Source organism: Bombina bombina, chromosome 1 (genome assembly GCF_027579735.1).
Source record: "Bombina bombina isolate aBomBom1 chromosome 1, aBomBom1.pri, whole genome shotgun sequence".
NCBI classification, from domain to species: Eukaryota; Metazoa; Chordata; class Amphibia; order Anura; family Bombinatoridae; genus Bombina; species Bombina bombina.
The window spans coordinates 1,116,038,978-1,116,063,339 of record NC_069499.1 but is presented as its reverse complement, the minus strand read 5'-3'; the positions used below and the strand labels follow the sequence as shown (position 1 = coordinate 1,116,063,339).

The window sequence follows — 24,362 nt, the reverse complement described above, 5'->3', positions numbered from 1 at the left end:
CTATAATAAATAGTATTAACCCCTAATCTGCCCTCCCTAACATTGCCGACACCTAACTTAAAGTATTAACCCCTAATCTGCTGACAGGAGCTCACCGCTACTCTAATAAATTTATTAACCCCTAAAGCTAAGTCTAACTTTAACCCTAACACCCCCCTAAATTAAATATAATTTAAATCTAACGAAATAAATTAACTCTTATTAAATAAATTATTCCTATTTAAAGCTAAATACTTACCTGTAAAATAAACCCTAATATAGCTACAATATAAATTATAATTATATTGTAGCTATTTTAGGATTAATATTTATTTTACAGGCAACTTTGTAATTATTTTAACCAGGTACAATAGCTATTAAATAGTTAATAACTATTTAATAGTTACCTAGTTAAAATAATTACAAAATTACCTGTAAAATAAATCCTAACCTAAGTTACAATTAAACCTAACACTACACTATCAATAAATTAATTAAATAAACTACCTACAATTATCTACAATTAAACCTAACACTACACTATCAATAAATTAATTAAATAAACTACCTACAATTATCTACAATTAAACCTAACACTACACTATCAATAAATAAATTAAATACAATTCCTACAAATAAACACAATTAAATAAACTAACTAAAGTACAAAAAATAAAAAAGAACTAAGTTACAAAAAATAAAAAAATATTTACAAACATTAGAAAAAAATTACAACAATTTTAAACTAATTACACCTACTCTAAGCCCCCTAATAAAATAACAAAGACCCCCAAAATAAAAAAATGCCCTACCCTATTCTAAATTACAAAAGTTCAAAGCTCTTTTACCTTACCAGCCCTTAAAAGGACCTTTTGTGGGGCATGCCCCAAAGAATTCAGCTCTTTTGCCTGTAAAGAAAAACATACAATACCCTCCCCCCAGCATTACAACCCACCACCCACATACCCCTAATCTAACCCAAACCCCCCTTAAATAAACCTAACACTAAGCCCCTGAAGATTTCTTGTCTTCACCATGCCAGGTATCACCGATCGTTCCAGGCTCCGAAATCTTCATCCAAGCCCAAGCGGGGACTAGACATCCATCATCCGGCGGCTGAAGAGATCCAGAAGAGGCTCCAAAGTCTTCATCCTATCCGGGAAGAAGAGACGATCCGGACCGGCAACCATCTTGATCCAAGCAGCATCTTATATCTTCATCCGATGATGACCGGCTCCATCTTGAAGACCTCCACCGCGGACCCATCTTCTTCCGATGACTTCCCGACGAATGACGGTTCCTTTAAGGGACGTCATCCAAGATGACGTCCCTCGAATTCCGATTGGCTGATAGGATTCTATCAGCCAATCGGAATTAAGGTAGGAAAATTCAAGTTGAGCTCGCATTCTATTGGCTGTTCTATTGGCTGTTCCGATCAGCCAATAGAATGCAAGCTCAATCTGATTGGCTGATCGGATCAGCCAATCGGATTGAACTTGATTCTGATTGGCTGATTCCATCAGCCAATCAGAATTTTCCTACCTTAATTCCGATTGGCTGATAGAATCCTATCAGCCAATCGGAATTCGAGGGACGCCATCTTGGATGACGTCCCTTAAAGGAACCGTCATTCGTCGGGAAGTCGTCGGAAGAAGAAGATGGGTCCGCGGTGGAGGTCTTCAAGATGGAGCCGGTCGTCATCGGATGAAGATAGAAGATGCCGCTTGGATCAAGATGGTTGCCGGTCCGGATCGCCTCTTCTTCCCGGATAGGATGAAGACTTTGGAGCCTCTTCTGGACCTCTTCAGCCGCCGGATGATGGGTGTCTAGCCCCCGCTTGGACTTGGATGAAGATTTCGGAGCCTGGAACGATCGGTGATACCTGGCATGGTGAAGACAAGGTAGGAAGATCTTCAGGGGCTTAGTGTTAGGTTTATTTAAGGGGGGTTTGGGTTAGATTAGGGGTATGTGGGTGGTGGGTTGTAATGTTGGGGGGGGTATTATAATTTTTTTTTTACAGGCAAAAGAGCTGAATTCTTTGGGGCATGCCCCACAAAAGGTCATTTTAAGGGCTGGTAAGGTAAAAGAGCTTTGAACTTTTGTAATTTAGAATAGGGTAGGGCATTTTTTTATTTTGGGGGTCTTTGTTATTTTATTAGGGGGCTTAGAGTAGGTGTAATTAGTTTAAAATTGTTGTAATTTTTTTCTAATGTTTGTAAATATTTTTTTATTTTTTGTAACTTAGTTCTTTTTATTTTTTGTACTTTAGTTAGTTTATTTAATTGTATTTATTTGTAGGAATTGTATTTAATTTATTTATTGATAGTGTAGTGTTAGGTTTAATTGTAGATAATTGTAGGTAGTTTATTTAATTTATTTATTGCTAGTGTAGTGTTAGGTTTAATTGTAACTTAGGTTAGGATTTATTTTACAGGTAATTTTGTAATTATTTTAACTAGGTAACTATTAAATAGTTCTTAACTATTTAATAGCTATTGTACCTGGTTAAAATAAATACAAAGTTGCCTGTAAAATAAATATTAATCCTAAAATAGCTACAATATAATTATAATTTATATTGTAGCTATATTAGGATTTATTTTACAGGTAAGTATTTAGCTTTAAATAGGAATAATTTATTTAATAAGAGTTAATTTATTTTGTTAGAATAAAATTATATTTAACTTAGGGTTAGAATTAGCTTTAGGGGTTAAAAAATATATTAGAATAGCGGTGAGCTCCGGTCGGCAGATTAGGGGTTAATGTTTGAAGTTAGGTGTCGGCGATGTTAGGGAGGGCAGATTAGGGGTTAATACTATTTATTATAGGGTTATTGAGGCGGGAGTGAGGCGGATTAGGGGTTAATAACTTTATTATAGTAGCGGTGCGGTCCGCTCGGCAGATTAGGGGTTAATAAGTGTAGGTAGGTGGCGGCGACGTTGTGGGGGGCAGATTAGGGGTTAATAAATATAATATAGGGGTCGGCGGTGTTAGGGGCAGCAGATTAGGGGAACATAAGGATAACGTAGGTGGCGGCGCTTTGCGGTCGGCAGATTAGGGGTTAATTATTGTAGGTAGCTGGCGGCAACGTTGTGGGGGGCAGATTAGAGGTTAATAAATATAATATAGGGGTCGGCGGTGTTAGGGGCAGCAGATTAGGGGTACATAAGTATAACGTAGGTGGCGGTCGGCAGATTAGGGGTTAAAAAAATTTAATCGAGTGGCGGCGATGTGGGGGGGGCCTCGGTTTAGGGGTACATAGGTAGTTTATGGGTGTTAGTCTACTGTAGAGCACAGTAGTTAAGAGGTTTATGAACCGGCGTTAGCCCAAAAAGCTCTTAACTACTGACTTTTTTCTGCGGCGTTAGAAAGATCCCATTGAAAAGATAGGATACGCAATTGACGTAAGGGGATCTGTGTTATGGAAAAGTCGCGGCTGGAAAGTGAGCGTTAGACCCTTTCCTGACTGACTCCAAATACCAGAGGGCGGTAAAAACCAGCGTTAGGACCCTCTAACGCTGGTTTTCACGGCTACCGCCCAACTCTAAATCTAGGCGATAGAGTCCTTACAAAGTGACACTGAAACAATTGATGGTTGCAATACTCAAAGTACTTTCAACAGTGGTTTAAAACCGAGATCGACATTTATGCCCAATCTAAACAAAGTTACAGCAGTAGCAACATTTGTAAAATTGGTTGAGGGTGACATAATGAAACTTAAAAACAACGGACCCATTACTGACAACTTAACTAAAGGTGAAAGAACGGCACTTTACCAGTTAGGATGTAATAAGCACATCACCATAAAGCCATCCGACAAAGGTGGCAATTTGGTGATACAAGATACATCAAGGTATCGACAAGAGTGCTATAGGCAACTCAATGACATGACTCAATATAAAAAACTATCAAGCAATCCTATTGATATTATCCTAGCTAATTTAAAAGATATACTTGAATCTGGTTTAATGAATAATATCATTAACAAAAATGAATTTGATTATTTGTTTCCTAAAAACACTAAAATACCAACCTTCTATCTATACCATTCCAAAGTTCCATAAGGAGGGTAGTAAATATCCCCGGTAGACCCATAATAGCAGGCATTGATGGACCTTTTGAATGTATAGGCCAATACATAGACCACTTCTCAAAACCATTTGTATCATACCTTACTACTTTTGTACAAGATACACCTGACTTCCTAAGGAAGATAATATTGAGGCAGATCTTTCCAGCAGCACACGGATTTCATCTGTGATCTGCTGAAATTTGCATTAACCAATAACTTGTTCGTATTTGATGACAAGTATTTTTTGCAGATGTGAGGCACGACTATGGGGGCGAAATATGCGCCCTCATACACGTGCCTCTATCTGGGTTACTGGGAACAGATGTATGTAATGAGCTCCTCCATAGTGAGTGATCACGTATCGATGTGGCTTCGCTACATAGATGACGTGTTCCTCCTATGGAGGGGCACAGAAGAACAGCTTGTAAACTTTGTTGATTCCCTCAACAATGTATCATTTAATCTAAAATTCACATTATCTTATGATTCACATGAAATTAATTTTTTAGATGTAACGGTTACTGTACATGAGGGTAACTTGGTTACCAAGGTGTATCGTAAACAGACATCCACTAACAGTATACTGAGGGCAGATAGTTTTCATCCTAAACACCAGATAAGGGGCATTCCTGTTCCCCAGTTCTTCCGAGCTAGAAGAAATTGTACAAAGCAGGAATATTTCAATAGTGAATCAAGGGAACTGACTAAACGGTTCACTCAAAGATGCTATCCAAAAAAGTTGATAAGTCAAGCATATCAACGACAATATAATAAAAATCAACAGGATAGCATCTTTAGTGTTTCCAAAAATAAATTGATATTGTCCGAGCAACAAAATAAGATAAGATTCATATCCGGCTATAATGAACATTGGGAGGACATCCGAAAGATAATGAAACGCTATTGGCATATCCTCCAAACAGATACCGTTTTGAATCAAGTCTTAACGTCACAACCCCTTCTGACATCGCGTAGGGCACCAAACCTACGTGACAATCTTGTACACAGCCATTTCATCAGACCACGAAGTGACTCTAATTGGCTCAATAGAGCTGGTATGGAACTGGGGTGTTATCCCTGCAAACAATGTAAGGCTTGCAACCATATTGAGCGCATTAGATTTTTTTCAGAAATGGCAAAATTTACAAGATCAGGAGCAAAATAACATGCAGAACAGAAGGACTAGTGTATCTGGCTAAGTGTAGCTGTCCCCTTTATTATGTGGGGAAAACCACCAGAGCCTTCCGTGACCGCACATTAGAACACATACATGACATTGAGAATAAAGTGACAACGTCAAGTATAGCGAGACATTTTGCAGAATTTCACAACTCTTCCCCCAGAGATTTTAGGATTATTGGCATTGACAGTGTTAATTTGGGGATTAGGGGGGTGATATGGATCGCATATTACTCCAACGTGAAAGCAAATGGATTTTTAACTTAGGAACCCTCACACCACAAGGTCTCAATGAGGAGAATAACTTGGGTCACTTTTTGTGAATTTACAAATATAACTAAAATAAGTTTGCACAATCTGAGTTCCCGACACTACTATGTATGTAGCTTTAAGTGAAAAATGTAGCCAAATTTTTGATGCACTATTTAAGCTCAAACAATAATAACGTGTAATTTGTTTAACTTTGTAGCGAAAACAAGCAATTGCTCTCGCTATAAAAATTGTTATATAATATCAAATAGGAACCTATATTCACTGGGCAAAATTCCAGAGGTGGTGGTGCAACGACCAGCCTTAAATAAAGGATATGGATAACCTTTAAACATATAGCCCGGATGAAGCCAAATTGTTGGTGAAACGTACGTTGGCATTTTGCTCAGTACTCTCGGAGTATTCTTTGGAAGAACTTTCACTTGCTTATTGACAAGCAGACAGCTTTATCCTGCATCTTTTGGATTATTTGCTAAGGCATCAATGTAAGGTAGAAGGCGAAAGAATCAGCATCCTGTCATCACGGCTTTTGTGAAACGGATTCACCTGCATTACCTGACTTCCGGACGTGAGGTGTGACTGCAGCACTCCTTCCATAATCACTCTCATCTGGCTCACTAAAATGATGTCAGTGTAGAAGGAAGATTACAGGATATCGGTCTCCTCGGCTTCTGTGTGTCGGACTTACCTGTCTTTCGGCCGTGTGGTGAGATTGCAGCGCTCTTCCAGAATCTCTTACATTAAGATTACTGAATAGCGGCGGCTGTTATCTATCACAGTGACTGCAACGCTAAGCTACATCAGGCTCCTGGAAGGTCAATAAAACAGGCTTTCCAATTGTGGATCTTTCAGTTCTATTGCCTCTTGCTTCCACCACCAAGGACACTGAACGATAAGTACCTTAACCCTTTCAGTATGAACTGTGCCTTTTTCAGCTCTGCTTTTATTTATGCTATACGTGCATTACAACAAGTGTTTGTTCTCTCCACTTTTGTTATTATTGTGCATTAATCTTCTATGGTATATATAACTCTCTATATTACTGGGTTTATTAGTTTATTGTAAACTGTGCACAGTAGGTTTGGTATAGATCATTATACTATATCATTAAAATATTTCTTTATTAGACTAAGAGTGCTGTTGTAAGGTATCTTTTTTTCTTTGACATATTTTGACTAGCATTGCAAATACTTTCTATTTCTCTTTGATTGAGAGATCTTTAATTAATGAAGATAACCTAAGGTGCATATTGCTTAGGAGCTTATTGAAAGGCGTCCCAAAAAAAAATAAAATTATAGCTCTCTTGCAGTGCCCTGCGCTTCCTCTATAACTCATTTGAGTTACTTTATTAGACTTCGCCCTTCTCATGTGTTTTGATGCGTTGTCCGCTAGAAATTTTCAGCTGTTTATTTGTTAATTCATCCCTTGAGATCTTAGGTAGGAACAAATGCACACAAAAAATAAAGTTACTTTTAAGATTTAAAGAGGCAGTAACGTTTTTTTATGTGTAAATTTTATTTAAAAAAAAAAAAAAAGAGAAATTCTGAACCTACTCCCTCTAAGGCGGTTGCTGTTTAGGAGTCTGTTGACAATGGTCAAGTTATGCCACAAATTTCTCCTAAAGCGTCCCACAAAATTTTATGGCCCGCATGCAGTGCCCTGCGCCTCCTTTCACACTCCACTCAGAGTTATGACATTTCCGGTGTATTTTATACTAGTGCGTCCAGTAAATTATAAGGATGGGCGCATTCCCTATATTTACAAGACTGTTTCCCATAGCCGACTCAATAAGGGAGGCTGGACAAACGTTCCCTAGGGGGGAAGGAGTAGTTTTCCGCTTAGCTAAGAGAATTACTATTCCCTTAGAAGATAGTTGGATTTTAGAAATGGGATGTACACCAGGGCGTACAATGGCAACCAGCTGTGTACTTTGCTACCGTTCACTAGTGCAATGGCATATTGGTTTCATGCGTTGTCTGATGCTACTAAGTCAGAGACTTCCCTGGATAAAATCCAGGACAGGATAAAAGCTTTCAAATTGGCTAATTCCTTTATTTCAAATTCTTCCCTTCAAGTTATCAGACTGGGAGCATTGGTTGCTCTGTTCCAGCTCACAGAGCGTTATGGTTAGAGCCTAGTTCTACGAATATATGCTCTAAGTTTCAGCTTTTAATGATTCTTTACCAGGAGAAGACCCTTTTGGGACCTGGCTTGTTGGAAATAATTTGTTTTGAAAATTTAAAAAACAATACAAAAACACATAGCCTGCTGTTGAATCAAAGACAGCATGTAGGACATGCCCCTGATCCAGAATGGGGCAGACTTTCTGTCTTCTCTCAGGCTTGGGTTCGAGATCAAAAGTTTTCCTCCCAGAGGCTGGTTTCTGCTTTCAAGATTTTCTGCAGATCAGATAAAAGGAGGCACTCTTACACTGCGTAGGAGGCCTCTCAGACCTGGGAGTGATTGTTTGAGTTCCACTATAGGTACAGGGTCTGGGTTTTTTATCTCAATTGGGTTGTGGTTCCCAAAAATAGAGGGAACCTTCAGACCACTTTTTTAGATCTCAGGAGTCTAAACAAATTACTTAGTGTACCGTTCTTCAGGATGGAAACTATTTGTTCCATTCTTTTCTTGATCCAAGAGGGTCAATTTATGACAACTTTGGATTTAAAGGACGCGTACCTTCATGTACCATTCACAAGAATCGTCTCAAGTTCTAAGGTTTGCCATTCTGGACAAACGCTTCCAGTTTGTGGCTCTTCCTTTCGGTCTTGCCACAGCTCTCAGAATTTTCACAAAGGTTTTGGGATCGCTGTTGGTGGTGCTTCGGTTACGGGGCATTGCAGTGTCGCCCTATCTGGACGACATCCTTCCCTATCTGGACGTTATCCTTCCCGCGATCTCATGGTGGAAGGTAAATTTGGAAAAGTGTTCCTTAATCCTAAGCACAAGGGTAACTTTCTTGGGAACCATTATAGATTCCGTATCAATGTAGATTTTTCTGACAGAAGTCAGGAAATAAAAGATTATCTATACTTGTCTAGTCTTTCAGTCCACTCCTCGGCCTTCGGGGGCTCAGTGTGTGGAGATAATTGGACTGATGGTAGCGGCAATGGACATCATCCCGTTTGCTCCATTTCACTTCAGAACTCTGCAGTTAAACATGCTCAGGCTGTGGAATGGAGATTATACAGACTTTTCTCCTTGAATAATCCTGGAGCAGGAGACAAGGGATTCATTTCAATGGTGGTTGTCCCTGGAACATCTATCTCAGGGAACATGCTTTCGCAGACCATCTTGGGTGTTTGTGACAACAGATGCCAGCCTTCTAGGGTGGGGAGTTGTCTGGGGTCCTCTGAAGGCTCAGGGAGTGTGGATTTCGGCGGAATCTGTGCTTACTTTAAACATCCTGGAACTGAGAGCGATCTTCAATGCTCTTCTGGCCTGGCCTCAATTGGCTTCGGCCCAGTTCATCAGATTCCAGACGGACAACATAACGACAGTGGCTTACATCAACCATCAAGGAGGAACGAGGAGTTCCTTAGCGATGACCGAGGTAGCCAAGATAATCCGGTGGACGGAGGCACATTCTTGTCATCTGTCAGCGATCCATATCCCAGGGGTGGACAACTGGGAGGCGGACTTTCTGAGCAGACATACTTTTCATCCAGGAGAGTGGGAACTCCATCCTGAAGTATTTTCCAACCTGATTCTCAAATGGGGTTGGCCGGAGTTGGATCTCATGGCATCTCGTCAGAATGCCAAGCTCCCGAGATACGGGTTGAGGTCCAGGGATCCCCAGGCAGATCTGATAGATGCTCTGGCGGTTCCTCTTCAATCTTGCATACCTATTAACTCCATTTGCGCTTCTTCCTCGAGTCATTACCAGAATCAAACAGGAGAGGGCATCAGTGATCCTCATTGCGTGGACTCGCAGGTTTTGGTATGCAGATCTGGTGGACATGTAATCCCTGCCACCTTGGAGTCTTCCGTTGAGGAAGGTCCTTCTCATTCAAGGGCCCTTCCTTCACCCAAATCTAGTTTCTCTGAAGCTGACTGCTTGGAGATTGAATGCTTAATCTTATCCAAGCGGGGGTTTTCTGATTCGATCATAGAGACGATGATCCAGGATCGTAAACCTGTGACTAGAAAGATTTACCATAAGATATGGCGTAAATATCTTTATTGGTGTGTATCCAAGGGCTACTCATGGAGTAGTTAGGATTCCTAGAATTTTGTCCTTTCTCCAAGAAGGATTGGAGAAGGGTTTATCGGCAAGTTCCCTAAAGGGTCAGATCTCTGCCTTATCTATTTTGTTACACAAACGTCTGGCGGATGTCCCAGAAGTTCAATCCTTTTGTCAGGCTTTGGTTAGAATCAGGCCTGTGTTTAGACCAATTACTCCTTCATGGAGTCTGAATTTAGTTCTCAAGGTTCTTCAAGTGGTTCCGTTTGAGCCTATGCATTTCTTAGATATTAAATTGTTATCTTGGAAAGTTTTATTTCTTGTTGCCATTTCTTCAGCTCGAAGAGTGTCTGAACTTTCGGCATTACAATACAATTCTCCTTACCTTATTTTTTCATTCAGATAAGGTAGTTTTACGTACTAACCTAGGGTTCCTTCCTAAGGTTGTTTCAAGCAGGAACTTTAATCAAGAGATTTTTGTTCCTTCCCTGTGTCCTAATCCTTCTTTTCAAAGGGAACGTCTTTTTTTGGACGTGGTCCGTGCTTTGAAATTTTATTTACAAGCGACTAAGGACTTTCGTCAGTCGTCTTCTTTGTTTGTCGTTTTCTATGGAAAACGTAAGGGTCAGAAAGCTACGGCTACCTCTCTTTCTTTTTGGCTGAAGAGTATCATCCGTTTTGCATATGAGACTGCTGGATAGCAGCCTCCTGAAAGAGTTACGGCTCATTCCACTAGGGCTGTTGCTTCCTCATGGGCATTCAAAAATTAAGCTTCTGTTGAACAGATTTGCAAGGCTGAAACTTTGTCCTCTCTTCACACTTTTTCTAAATTTTACAAATTCAATACTTTTGCCTCGGCTGAGGCTGTTTTTGGGGGAAAGGTTCTTCAAGCAGTGGTGCCTTCCGTTTAGGTTCCCTGTCTTGTCCCTCCCTTATCATCCGTGTACTCTAGCTTTGGTATTGTATCCAACAAGTAAAGATGAAATCTGTGGACTCATTGTGTCTTTAAAAAGAAAAGAAAATTTATGCTTACCTGATAAATTTATTTCTTTTTAGACACGATGAGTCCACGGCCCGCCCTTTTCTCTGAGACAGGATATTAATTTTTGTAAACTTCAGACACCTCTGCACCTTGGCTTTTCCTTTCTCTTCCTAACTTCGGTCAAATGACTGGAGTGGGAAGGAAGGGAGGAGCTATTTAACAGCTCTGCTGTGGTGCTCTTTGCCTCCTCCTGCTGACCAGGAGGTGAATATCCCACAAGTAAGGATGAAATCCGTGGACTCATTGTATAAATTTTCTTTTTGCGGTCCTAGCCCCCAGGGCCTTGTAGTTTAAGTCCTGGTCTGCGGATGTTTCATCTAAATCTAAGCTCATGGCTATTCCTTACATGGGTAAGACCTTGTTTGGACCTGGTTTGGCGGAAATTATCTGAGATATTACTGGAGGGAAGGTTTTTTCTTTCTCCCTCAAGATAAAAAGAATAAGCAGAAGGGACGTTGGAGTAATTTTCATTCCTTTCGTACCTTTAAAGGCAAGTCTTCCCCCCCCTTCCTCCAAGCAAGATCAAGCCAAGCCTTCCTGGAATCCCAACCAGTCATGGAATAAGGGAAAGCAATCTAAAAAGCCTTCAGCTGATTCCAAGTCCTGGAGCGGATCTTGTAGGGGGCAGACTCTCTCTTTTTTCCCAGGCTTGGATAAGAGATGTACCGGATCCCTGGGAGGTGGACATTGTCTCCCAGGGATACAAAATAGACTTCAAATCTTTTCCTCCCAGAGGCAGGTTTCTCCTCTCCAGATTATCTGTAGACCAGATAAAAAGAGAGGCGTTCTTACATTGTGTCAAGGACCTTGCTGCCCTGGGGGTAATAGTTCCAGTTCCCTTTCAGGAAAGGGGTCTAAGATTTTACTTAAATCTGTTCGTAGTTCCCAAAAAAGAGGGAACTTTTCGACCAATTCTAGATCTAAAATGTTTAAACAAGTTTCTCAGACTGCCATCCTCCTAAAAGATGTATACCTTCATGTACCCATTCACAGAGACCATCACAAGTTTCTGATATTTGCCTTCTTGGGTGTGATTCCCCTTATCTTATATTTCACTCTGATAAGGTGGTTCTGCGTACTAAGTTTGGTTTCCTGCCCAAGGTTATTTCGGTCAAGAATATTAATCAGGAAATCGTTGTACCTTCTTTGTGTCCTAATCCTCCTCCTCACAAAGAACGGTTGTTGCATAATCTGGATGTTGTGCGAGCTCTAAAATTTTTTTGCAGGCAACTAAGGACTTTCGGCAGTCTTCTGCATTGTTTGTTTGCTTTTCTGGGAAATGCAAGAGTCAGAAAGCTACGGCTACTTCACTTTCCCTTTGGCTGAAGAGCGTTATTCGCTTGGCATATGAGACTGCTGGACAGCAACCTCCTGAGAAAATCACAGCTCATTCCACAAGGGCTGTTTCTTCTTCCTGGGCCTTCAAAAATGAAGCTTCTGTGGAGCAGATTTGCAAGGCTGCAACTTGGCTGCAAAATGGTCTTTGCACATTTTTTCCAAATTCTATAAATTCGATACTTTTGCCTCGGCTGAGAAAGGTTCTTCAAGCAATGGTGCCTTCTGTTTAGGTTCCTGTCTTGTCCCTCCCTTATCATCTGTGTCCTCTGGCTTGGGTATTGTAATTTACGCTTACCTGATAAATTTATTTCTTGACACGGTGAGTCCACGGCCCGCCCTGTATTCACAGTTTCTTTTTTTATAAACCTCAGGCACCTCTGCACCTGTGTTACTTCCTTTCTCTTCTTTCCCTTTGGTCGAATGACTGGGGGATTGTGGGTAGGGGAGTGATATTTAACAGCTTTGCTATGGTGCTCTTTGCCTCCTCCTGCTGGCCAGGAGTGATATTCCCAACAGTAATTGATGATGATCAGTGGACTCACCGTGTCAAGAAATAAATAAATTTATCAGGTAAGCATAAATTTCGGGGTTTTTTTTTACAAACGAATGACTGATGGTAGTGATGGTAAATTCTGGCATTTTTTAAAACTCTCAGATTTACCATCACTTTTAGGATTCTCAGGTGTGTGTCCCTGCTTAGCTTTGCCCCTCAGGGACTGCTTCTATTGCTAATCCTAAACAGGGTTTTACTGCACTTCAGAGTGTGCAAGGTTTTTACCCTATCGAAGTTGATCTCATGAGGGTTCATCTGAACTTTCTCCAAAACCTAAGGATTATATTCAGTCTGTTATCAGTGAAGTGCCTCAAGATCCTTTTTGGCTTGTGTGAGAGATCTTGAATTAATGGGTGTGATAACTCCAGTTTCAAGTCCTGAATTAAGCCAGGGGGTTTATTCAAATTTCTTTATAGTACCAAAGAAAGAGGGAACTTTTCAGCCTGTTTTCGATCTGAAAATATTAAACATATTCCTGATAGCTCCTTCTTTCAAGATGGAGACAATTTGCACTTTACTTCCTTTAGTGCAGGAGGGTCAGTTTATGTGTACAATATACTTAAAAGATGCTTGTTTGCATATCCCTACCCACAGCTAGTTCCTGAAAATTGCTTTCCTAGGCAAGCAACATCAGTCTGTGTCCCTCCCTTTTGGTCTGGCTACAGCTCCCAGAGTGTTTACAAAAGTACTGGATGCTCTTTTGTCTGTAGTTCGAGCTCAACAAATTTCTGTAGTTCCTTACTTATACAGCATTCTGGTTCAGGCTTCTTCTTATAATTTGTGGGCCACACTCAGATGGTTCTTCAGTTGCGTCAGAGTCAAGGTAGGAAGATAAATCTTCCAAAAAGCTAATAAACTCCTCAGACCTGTGTCTTTTCTGGGGTTTGTAATTGATTCTGTGACTATGTATTTGTCACTGACAGATCAGCGTAGACTGAAGCCGCAACAGGCCTGTGCCCCTCTGCAGCTGTATCCTTCTTCTTCCGTTCCTAACTGCATGGAAGTTGTGGGTCTCTTGATGGCTTCCTCAGATGCCGTTAACCATAGCTCTTAAATCACACTATCCTGACGAGCGTTACATTCAATTGTGCTCAAGGAAACACATTTACTTTCAACTCTTAATACGTACACTACTTATGACGCGCACAAAGATAAACCGTTTTGCTTGCGCACAACAGTTAGTGCACCACTAGTAATCAAGCCCATAGTTTGTTATCCTGAGAGAGTGTTGTGTGAGCTGCAGACGATAATCATTTATCAGTTGTGACCCACTTTCCCTCCAAATTATTAATGCAGGTTCTTTGCTTAGATGCAGCCACTGTATTCCCTTTGTTAGTAATTAAACACTTAGGGGCATATTTATCAAGCTCCGTAAAGACCACTGCTCCATAACTTGTCTGCCTGCTCTGAGGCAGCGGACAGAAATCAACCTGATTGAATACGGTCAGGTTGATTGACACCCCCTGCTAGTGGCCGATTGGCCTCGAATCTGCAGGGGGCAGCATTGCATAAGCAGTGCACAAGAACTGCTGGTGCAATGATATATGCCGACAGCGTATGTTGTCGGCATTTATCGATATGCAGCAGACATGATTCGCTACTTTGTATCATGTCTGCTCGCACATTGTTAAATATGCCCCTTAATCTATTTCAGTAAAGAATTATAGTCAGCAATTTCTCTTTGCACTTTTATGGCCTTTTAAACAAATAATCTGGTTCCTGCAAGTTCTGTATTAAGAATATATCAAGAATGTATATATGTATTATATAATTATATATAGAATATATCAGTAATTATGTAGTTAATTTCTTTCATGTAATTGGCAAGAGTCCATGAGCTAGTGACGTATGGGATATACAATCCTACCAGGAGGGGCAAAGTTTCCCAAACCTCAAAATGCCTATAAATACACCCCCTCACCACACCCACAATTCAATTTTTACAAACTTTGCCTCCTATGGAGGTGGTGAAGTAAGTTTGTGCTAAGATTTCTACGTTGATATGCACTTCTCAGCATTTTTGAAGCCAGTTTCCTCTCAGAGTACAGTGAATGTCAGAGGGATGTGAAGGGAGTATCACCTATTGAATGCAATGGATTTCCTCACGGGATTTATTTCATAGGTTCTCTGTTATCGGTCGTAGAGATTCATCTCCTACCTACCTCCCTTTTCAGATCGACGATATACTCTCATATTCCATTACCGCTACTGATAACTGTTTCAGTACTGGTTTGGCTATCTGCTATATGTGGATGGGTGTCTACAGGTAAGTATGTTTTCATTACTTAAGACACTCTCAGCTAAGGTTTGGCACTTTATGTATTTATATAAAGTTTTAAATATATGTATTGTACTTATATTTGCCATGATTCAGGTTTCAGTATATTTCCTTTTGCAGACTGTCAGTTTCATATCTGGGAAATGCATTTTTTAGAAATGTATTTCTTACCTGGGGTTTAGTCTTTTTTTTTTTAATTGACTGTCTTTTTTCTAAATCATAGGCAGAATTAGGCTTGCGAGGGCGCAAAATGCTAAAGTTTATTGCGTCATTTTTGGCGCGAAGTTACGTTTGTTGACGCAAATTAGGCATTTCCGGCATCTTAGTTGACCTTAGGGGCCTTTCACAAGGTTGCATCATCTATGACGCGAGTGTGTCGTTCCGGACGTTTTTTGGCGCCAAAAACAATTTTTCTGTTTGTTGTGCGTCATACTTGGCGCCAAATATTTTCATTATTTTAGACCCCATTTTTATTTGCCTCTTGCCTTTTTTTCTATGTCAGAGGGCTATTCTGTTTGCATTGTTTCCCATTCCTGGAACTGCCATATAAGGAAATTGATCATTTTGCTTTATATGTTGTTTTTTTCTCTTACATTTGCAAGATGTCTCATTCTGTTCCTGTCTCAGAATTCACTGCTGGATCCCTGCTGCCTGATAACAGTTCTACCAAAGCTAAGTGCATTTGTTGTAAACTTGTGGAGATTATACCTCCAGCTGTGGTTTGTAATAGTTGTCATGATAAACTTTTACATGCAGATAATGTATCCATCAGTAGTAGTTCATTACCTGTTGCTGTTCCCTCAACATCTAATGCACATGATATACCTGTAAATGTAAAATAATTTATTTCTGATTCTATTCAGAAGGCTTTGTCTGCCATTCCGCCTTCTAATAAACGTAAAAGGTCTTTTAAAACTTCTCATAAGGGTGATGAAATTTCAAATGACCAGCAACATACTGAATTATCCTTCTCTGATGATGATCTATCTGATTCAGAAGATCCTGCCTCAGATATTGACACTGATAAATCCTCTTATTTATTTAAGTTGGAGTATATTCATTCTTTGTTAAAAAAAAAGTGTTGATTACATTGGATATGGAGGAAACTAGTCCTCTTGATATTAAAACTAGTAAATGTTTAAATTCTGTTTATAAACCTCCTGTGGTTATTCCAGAGGTTTTTCCAGTTCCTGATGCTATTTATGATAAGATTTCTAAGTAATGGAATAAGCCTGGTACTTCTTTTATTCCTTCTTCAAGGTTTAAAAAATTGTATCCTTTGCCAGAAGTTAGATTGGAGTTTTGGGAAAAGATCCCCAAAGTTGATGGGGCTATCTCTACTCTTGCTAAACGTACTACTATTCCTATGGAAGATAGTACTTCTTTAAAGATCCTTTAGATAGGAAACTTGAATCTTATCTAAGGAAAGCTTATTTATATTCAGGTCACCTTCTTAGGCCTGCAATTTCTTTGGCTGATGTTGCAGCTCCTTCAACTTTTTGGTTGGATACTTTAGCGCAACAAGTATCGGATCATGATTTGTCTAGCAGTGTTAAGTTGATTCAACATGCTAATAATTTCATTTGTGATGCCATTTTTGATATTATCAAAATTGATGTTAAATCTATGTCTTTAGCTATTTTAGCTAGAAGAGCTTTGTGGCTTAAATCTTGGAATGCTGATATGACTTCTAAATCCAGATTGCTATCTCTTTCTTTCCAAGGTAATAAATTATTTGGTTCTCAGTTGGATTCAATAATTCCAACTGTTACTGGGGGAAGAGAGTTTTTTGCCTCAGGATAAAAAACCTAAGGTTAAATCTAAAGCTTTTAACCGTTTTCGTTCCTTTCCTCAAAATAATTAACAGAAACCTAATCCTTCCCCCAAGGAATCTGCTTCCAATTGGAAACCTTCTTCAAATTGGAATAAATCCAAGCCATTTAAGAGACCAAAACTAGCCCCCAAGTCCGCATGAAGGTGTGGCTCTCATTCCAGCTCAGCTGGTAGGGGGCAGATTAAAATTTTTCAAAGATGTTTGGATCAATTCGGTCCAAAATCATTGGATTCAGAGTATTGTATCTCAGGGGTAAAGAATAGGATTCAGAGTAAGACCGCCTGTGAGAAGATTTTTTCTCTCACGCATTCCGGTAAACCCTATAAAGGCTCAGGCTTTTCTGAAGTGTGTTTCAGACCTGGAGTTATCAGGGGTAATTATGCAAGTTCCGTTTCAGGAACAGGGTCTGGGGTTTTATTCAAATCTATTCATTGTCCCAAAGAAAGACAATTCATTCAGACCAGTTTTGGATCTAAAGATTTTGAATCGATATGTAAGAGTACCAACTTTCAAAATGGTGACTAAGATGCCCTACTCTCTGTAATCAGAGAGCGGGGTATTGCAGTGTTTCCTTATTTAGACGATATCTTGGAACTCACTCAGTCTTTACGTTCTGCAGAATCTCACGCGTATCAACTAGTATTGTTTCTTCGAAGACATGGTTGGAGGATCAATTTACCAAAAAGTTCTTTGATTCCTCAGACAAGGGTAACCTTTTTAGGTTTCCAGATAAATTCAGTGTCCATGACTTTGTCTCTAACAGACAAGAGACGTTTGAAATTGGTCGCAGCCTGTCGGAACCTTCAGTCTCAGTCATTCCCTTCAGTAGCTATGTGCATGGAATGGAAGTTTTAGGTCTCATGACTGCAGCATCAGATGCGATCCCCTTTACTCGTTTTCATATGAGACCTCTTCAGCTTTGTATGCTGAACCAATGGTGCAGAGATTATACAAGGATATCACAATTAATATCCTTAAATCCCAACTTTCTCTGACTTGGTGGTTAGATCACCATCGTATCATTTTAGGGGCCTCTTTTGTCCGTCCAACCTTGACTGTGATCATAACAGATGTGAGTCTTTCAGGTTGGGGAGCTGTTTGGGGATCTCTGACAGCACAAGGAGTTTGGAAATCTCAAGAGGCGAGATTACCAATCAATATTTTGTAACTCAGGGCTCTTCAATTTTGGCCTGTGTTGAAGAGAGAACCGTTCATTTGTTTTCAGACAGACAATGTCAAAACTGTGGCATATGTCAATCATCAGGGTGGGACTCACAGTCCTCAAGCTATGAAAGAAGTATCTTGGATACTTGTTTGGGCGGAATCCAGCTCCTGTCTAATTTCTGCGGTTCATATCCCAGGTATAGACAATTGGGAAGCGGATTACCTCAGTCGTCAGACTTTACATCCGGGAGAATGGTCAATCCACCCAGATGTGTTTTCTCCAATTGTTCATATGTGGGGGCTTCCAGAAATAGATCTGATGGCATCTCATCTAAACAAAAAACTTCCCAGGTACCTGTCCAGGTTATATTTTCCTGCCTCTAGTTCTTCTTCCAAGAGTGATCTCCAAGATCATCATGGAGCAATTGTTTGTGCTGCTGGTAGCTCCAGCATGGCCTCACAGGTTTTGGTATGCGGATCTTGTCCGGATGTCCAGATGCCAACCTTGGCCACTTCCACTAAGGCCAGACCTTCTATCTCAAGGTCCGTTTTTCCATCAGGATCTCAAATCATTAAATTTGAAGGTATGGAGATTGAACACTTAGTGCTTAGTCATAGAGGTTTCTCTGACTCAGTGATTAATACTATGTTGCAGGCTCGTAAATCTGTTTCTAGAAAGATTTATTATCGAGTTTGGAAGACTTACATTTCATGGTGTTCTTCTCATAAATTCTCTTGGCATTCTTTTAGAATTCCTAGAATTTTACAGTTTCTTCAGGATGGTTTAGATAAGGGTTTGTCTGCAAGTTCCTTGAAAGGACAAATCTCTGCTCTTTCTGTTCTGTTCCACAGAAAAATTGCTAATCTTCCTGATATTCATTGTTTTGTTCAGGCTTTGGTTCGTATCAGGCCTGTCCTTAAATCAATCTCTCCTCCTTGGAGTCTTAATTTAGTTTTGAAGGCTTTTACAGGCTCCTCCGTTTGAGCCTATGCATTCTCTGGACATTAAATTACTTTATTGGAAAGTATTGTTCCTTTTGGCCATCTCTTCTGCTAGAAGAGTTTCTGAATTATCTGCTCTTTCTTGTGAGTCTCCTTTTCTGATTTTTCATCAGGATAAGGCGGTTTTGCGGACTTCGTTTAGGTAAAAATTTAAAGTTGTGAACTCCAACAACATTAGTAGAGAAATTGTTGTCCCTTCTTTGTGTCCTATTCCTAAGAATTCTCTGGAGAGATCTTTACATTCTTTGGATGTGGTAAGAGTTTTGAAATATTATGTTGAAGCTACTAAAGATTTCAGGAAGACTTCTAGTCTATTTGTTATATTTTCTGGTTCTAGGAAAGGTCAGAAGGCTTCTGCTGTTTCCTTGGCTTCGTGGTTAAAATTTTTGATTCATCAAGCTTATTTGGAGTCGGGTCAAGCCCCGCCTCAGAGAATCACAGCTCATTCTACTAGATCAGTCTCTACTTTGTGGGCTTTTAAGAATGAAGTTTCAGTTGATAAGATTTGCAAAGCAGCAACTTGGTCTTCTTTGCATACATTTACTAAATTCTACCGTTTTGATGTATTTGCTTCATCAGAAGCAGTTTTTGGTAGAAAAGTTCTTCAGGCAGCTGTTTCAGTTTGATTCTTCTGCTTTTGATTTAAGTTTTTTTCTTTCATTTATGAGAATAATCTTATATTTTGGGTTGTGGATTAATTGCTGTTTTTATTTTTATCCCTCCCTCTCTAGTGACTCTTGCGTGGAGTTCCACATCTTTGGTATTGTTATCCCATATGTCACTAGCTCATGGACTCTTGCCAATTACATGAAAGAAAACATAATTTATGTAAGAACTTACCTGATAAATTCATTTCTTTCATATTGGCAAGAGTCCATGAGGCCCACCCTTTTTATGGTGGTTATGTTTTTTTTTATAAAGCACAATTATTTCCAAATTCCTTTGTTGATGCTTTTTACTCCTTTCTTTATCACCCCACTACTTGGCTATTCGTTAAACTGAATTGTGGGTGTGGTGAGGGGTGTATTTATAGGCATTTTGAGGTTTGGGAAACTTTGCCCCTCCTGGTAGTATTGTATATCCCATACGTCACTAGCTCATGGACTCTTGCCAATATGAAAGAAATGAATTTATCAGGTAAGTTGTTACATAAATTATGTTTTCAAAAGATCTGCATATAAAACAAGTTTTAAAACTGCCAATTTTAAATTACTTGAAATCCCTCGAATATGTTAATGGTATCTTCCTTAAAGGGACATGAGACCCCAAAAAAATCTTTCATGATTTAGGTAGAAAATACAATTTTAAACAATTTTCCAGTTTACTTCTATTATAAAATTTGTTTAATTCTCTTGGGTATCATTTGTTGAAGTAGCAGCAATGCACTACTGGTTCTAACTGAACACATGGGGAACCAATGACAATCAGTGTATATATATATATATATATATATATATATGCAGCCACCAATCAGCAGCTATAACCTAGGTTCTTTGCTGCTCCTGAGCTTACCTAGATAACCTTTCAGCAAAGGATAACAAGAGAAGGAAGCAAATTAAATCATAGAAATAATTCAGAAAGTTTTTTAAAATTGCATGCTGTTTCTTAATCATGAAATAAATGTTTTTCTTTTTATGTGCCTTTAATTGTGGCCAATTGAGGCCAGTTGTAAATAAATTTGTGTGCTGCTCTAAGCAATCAGTATATTTTATGAAGGTGGATAATGTCTTACAGCCTCTCTAAAGAGTATGCGAGAATCATACTTTTCATAGCAAAAGGTAAAGCAATCAAAAGCTGTAATTATTGTATAATGCAATGTTGTTTCATTAATTAAATTACTTACAGTTTATAGAGAATTACATATTTAGTATAATGTCTCTTTAAGCTTAAAAAGGCACATTCCCTCTTTTACCTGTTCTTTATTGATCTATTTAATTTTGCACACTGTCTCTCTTCTCTTGTAACACCTCCCTATAATTCCTGCAGGTTACAGATATGATGCAGAAAGCACTGTTTGACTTCTTGAAGCATCGGTTTGACGGCAGGTATTAGTATACAGCATGTGCTGGGGTGTCTGTATGTCACATTGTAATTTTGAGGGTGTTTATTCTAAAGCTTTTGTTAGCCAACCTTAAAAACATTTGTCAGTTTTTCTGTAGTTTGTCGCTGTACACTGTTCATTCTGAAGCATTTATATAATGGTAATGCAGACTTAAAGGGCCACTAAAGTCAAAATCAAGTTTCATGATTCAAATAAAACATGCATTTTAAAAACAAAACAAAAACGTACGATATACTTCCATTATCAAAATGTGCACAATGTTTTTTATATGCACACTTTCTGCAACTCATACTGAGCTTGTGCAAAAGTACACAGTATATATGTGTATGCATTTTGTGATTGGCTGATGGCTGTCACATGATACAGGGGGAGGGAAAATTGGATTAACTTGGAAAATTGCCCGAAAATAGTCTACTGCTCATTTCAAATTCACAGTAAGTGCTATTCTATTGTCATTTTATTGAGTATTTGTCAATTATTCGATTCTACTGTATTTAATGGTCCTTTAAAGTGACATTTAAAATTAAATAAATGCTATACATATATTCATAACATTTTATATTACTGTCTCAAAATGTTTAATATCCCTTAATGAACCATGATAATGCAGTAATAAAATGATGTAATGTATTATTTCTTTTTTAAGACACGATGAGTCCACGGATCATCTTAATTACTAATGGGATATTCACCTCCTGGTCAGCAGGAGGAGGCAAAGAGCACCACAGCAGAGCTGTTAAATAGCTCCTCCCTTCCCTCCCACTCCAGTCATTCTCTTTGCCTACGTTAGTGATAGGAAGAGGTAAAGTGAGGTGTTAGTTAGAGATTCTTCAATCAAGAGTTTATTATTTGTAAAGTAGTGCCAGAGTGTGCTACTTTGTTCTAGGGTGTAGTCGTAGTCCATATCAGTCTCTACAGTAGAGCTTTTGGTGGCTTTAAAGCAATGGGAACTTGTGGGACTTAATTCTCACTGCGCCTTCCATACATTTATGCTGCCCTAACCCTGATAGCCTAAGCAAGATTACTCAGGCTTTTATCTTTATCCACAGGGCTATTGGAGGGAGAGGACCTCCTAAACCTGCTGAGCTGCCCTGCTGCTGGGCAGAATACAAAGGTAAGTGCTGACTTTTTTATCTGGGTTAATAATATAGATCGCAGAGAAGTGGAGCACTTTAATTACTATGAGAACGAACTTCTACATTTAAAAGAAGAGAAATTCTGTGACAGCAACTTATTTGCAGGCACTGGGGCTAAGGAAATTGCTTTTTTACTTGGGGGACTTTTCCTTGGGCTGAGGTAAAAGACTCAGTGGGAAGATGATATTGTTTTTGCACAGTATTTGGGCTAAAACTTCAAGCGACTAGTTTTCCTCCTACAGGGAGGCAGTAGCCACATTTGTCCCCAGATGATGAAGGCTCAGTTAGTTTGGCTCCCGGTGGCGCAGTTATTATAACTTAATGGCGACCAGGAGTTTCAGGTTGGTTACACCCACGATGGGCGGAGCTTTGTGTGATGCCAGTTCTTTTGGCCTGCGCACTCTTTCTATAACGCTACTCCGGTATCAGAGTTTAACACTGAGGAACAGTTTTTTCCTTCTACAGGGAGGCAGTAGCCACAGTCACACCCAGGTTAGGAAGGCTCAGTTAACTTAGCTCCCGGTGGCGCCGTTGTTATAATTTAGGGCGACCGGGAGCTACATGTTGGTTACGCCCACGATGGGCGGAGCTTCGTGTGACGCCAGTTCTTTGGACTGCGTGCCCCTTCTCTACTGCTGCTCTGGTATCGGAGCCTGTTTTAACACTGAGGTTGTGTTTTTTGTTCAAATGGGACCACGCAGCGTTAAAACATGCGTTGCGGTCCTTCAAAGTTAACATAATCCAACTATAGAGGGTTGCTCTTTAACATTATATTGTATATTGTATATGTTACAACAAGAGTTACTGTTAAACACTGTCTGGATTTTATTGTAGAGCATATGTTCCGGTCTTTTTATTTAAAGCAGTTAAGCTTTTTGTTATCTGCTATTATGCACCCATTTTTATCTGATACTGGGGTTGTTCACTTTCACTTTTTAACTGGAAATCATCCATGTTGTTAATTAAGGAGGTTTGGGCTACCCCAGACAATTCTGTCTCTATACAATTTCTATACCCTCTCAGGATAAGTAATTTAGAGGGGTTCTTCAAAATGATGTCTGTACACCAAGTTATGTCAACCTGCTAGTACATTGTTACCATCTCTAGTGCGGTGTCATATTGGCTTGAGGCGTGGTCTGACACTATAGGGCAGACACTCCTCTGGATGGAATCCAGAATAGGTTAAAAGTTCTTAAATTGGATAATTCCATTTGTACAGAGGTTTTTGTTTTCCTTCTACCCCACAGAGCCTTATGGTTATTGCCTTAGTCTGCGGATGTGCCCCCTATGTCTAAGCTTTTAGCTATCTTTTTCAAGGGAGTGACCTTATTTGGTCCTGGTTTGTCAGAGATTATCTCTGATATCTCGGGAGGTTAGGGTAATTTTATTCCCCAGGAGAGGAAAAGAACAACAGAGCGATTTTAGTTCCTTTCGTTATTTTGAGGCTCAATCTTGGTATAAGGGAAAATAATCCAAGAAGTCTGCTATTAGATCAGTCAGCATGAAGGGCCTGCCCCCGGTCCGGGATTGGATCTTGGAGGGGGCAGACTTCCTTTTACGCTTGGTCCTGTGTTAGAGATATTTAGGATTCCGGGGCAATAGAAATAGTGTCCCAGGGATACAATCTAGAGTTCAAAAGTTTTCCTCCTACAGGCTGGTTCTGCTTTCAAGATTATAGGCAGACCAGACAAAATGTGAGACGTTCTTAGACTGTTTAGGACACCTTTTCGACCTGGGAGTGTTTGTTCCTGTTCCAATTCAGGAACAGGGTCTGAGATTTCTTTCCTATCTGTGCGTGGTTCTCTTAGAAGAAGGGAACTTTCAGACCACTTTTAGAGGGCTGCTTTTGTAGATCAGTTAGTTAACGCCCTGTCTACAAAAGCTGGTTTGAGATAGGAGGAGCTATTTAATCCCGGCAGGGTTTATAAAGCCATTGGGGTACTTTTACAGTACCGTCTTTCATGATGGATGGATTTCCATTCTCCCTTTGATCCAAGAGGGTCAATTTATGACAGCTGTTATAGGACGCATGCCTGTATATTCCTATTTGCAGGGTTCATCGCAAGTTCCTAAGGTTTGCCTTTCTGGAGTGGCGCTCTATCGGGACGACGTCCTAGTCTAGGCACCATCCTTATAACAAGCTAGATCCCACACGGACTTGGTGGTATCTTTCCTGCGATTCACAAGTGGAAGGTAAAATTTGGGAAAGGAGTTCTTTAGTACCAAATACAAGGGTACCTTTCTGAGGAAACATAATAGTTTTTCTA

At 39.7% G+C, this 24,362-nt stretch overlaps 1 protein-coding gene across 3 annotated transcripts in view; it reads left to right on the top strand.

Moving 5' to 3' along the window:
• Positions 1–24,362, top strand: part of CACNB1 (calcium voltage-gated channel auxiliary subunit beta 1) — a 163,684-nt gene that overhangs the window by 63,788 nt on the left and 75,534 nt on the right. For all 3 annotated transcript variants that reach the window (XM_053697902.1, XM_053697886.1, XM_053697894.1), the window contains one exon: positions 20,884–20,942. In XM_053697902.1, the coding sequence (XP_053553877.1) occupies positions 20,884–20,942 (59 nt within the window). The remainder of the gene's footprint in view (positions 1–20,883; positions 20,943–24,362) is intronic.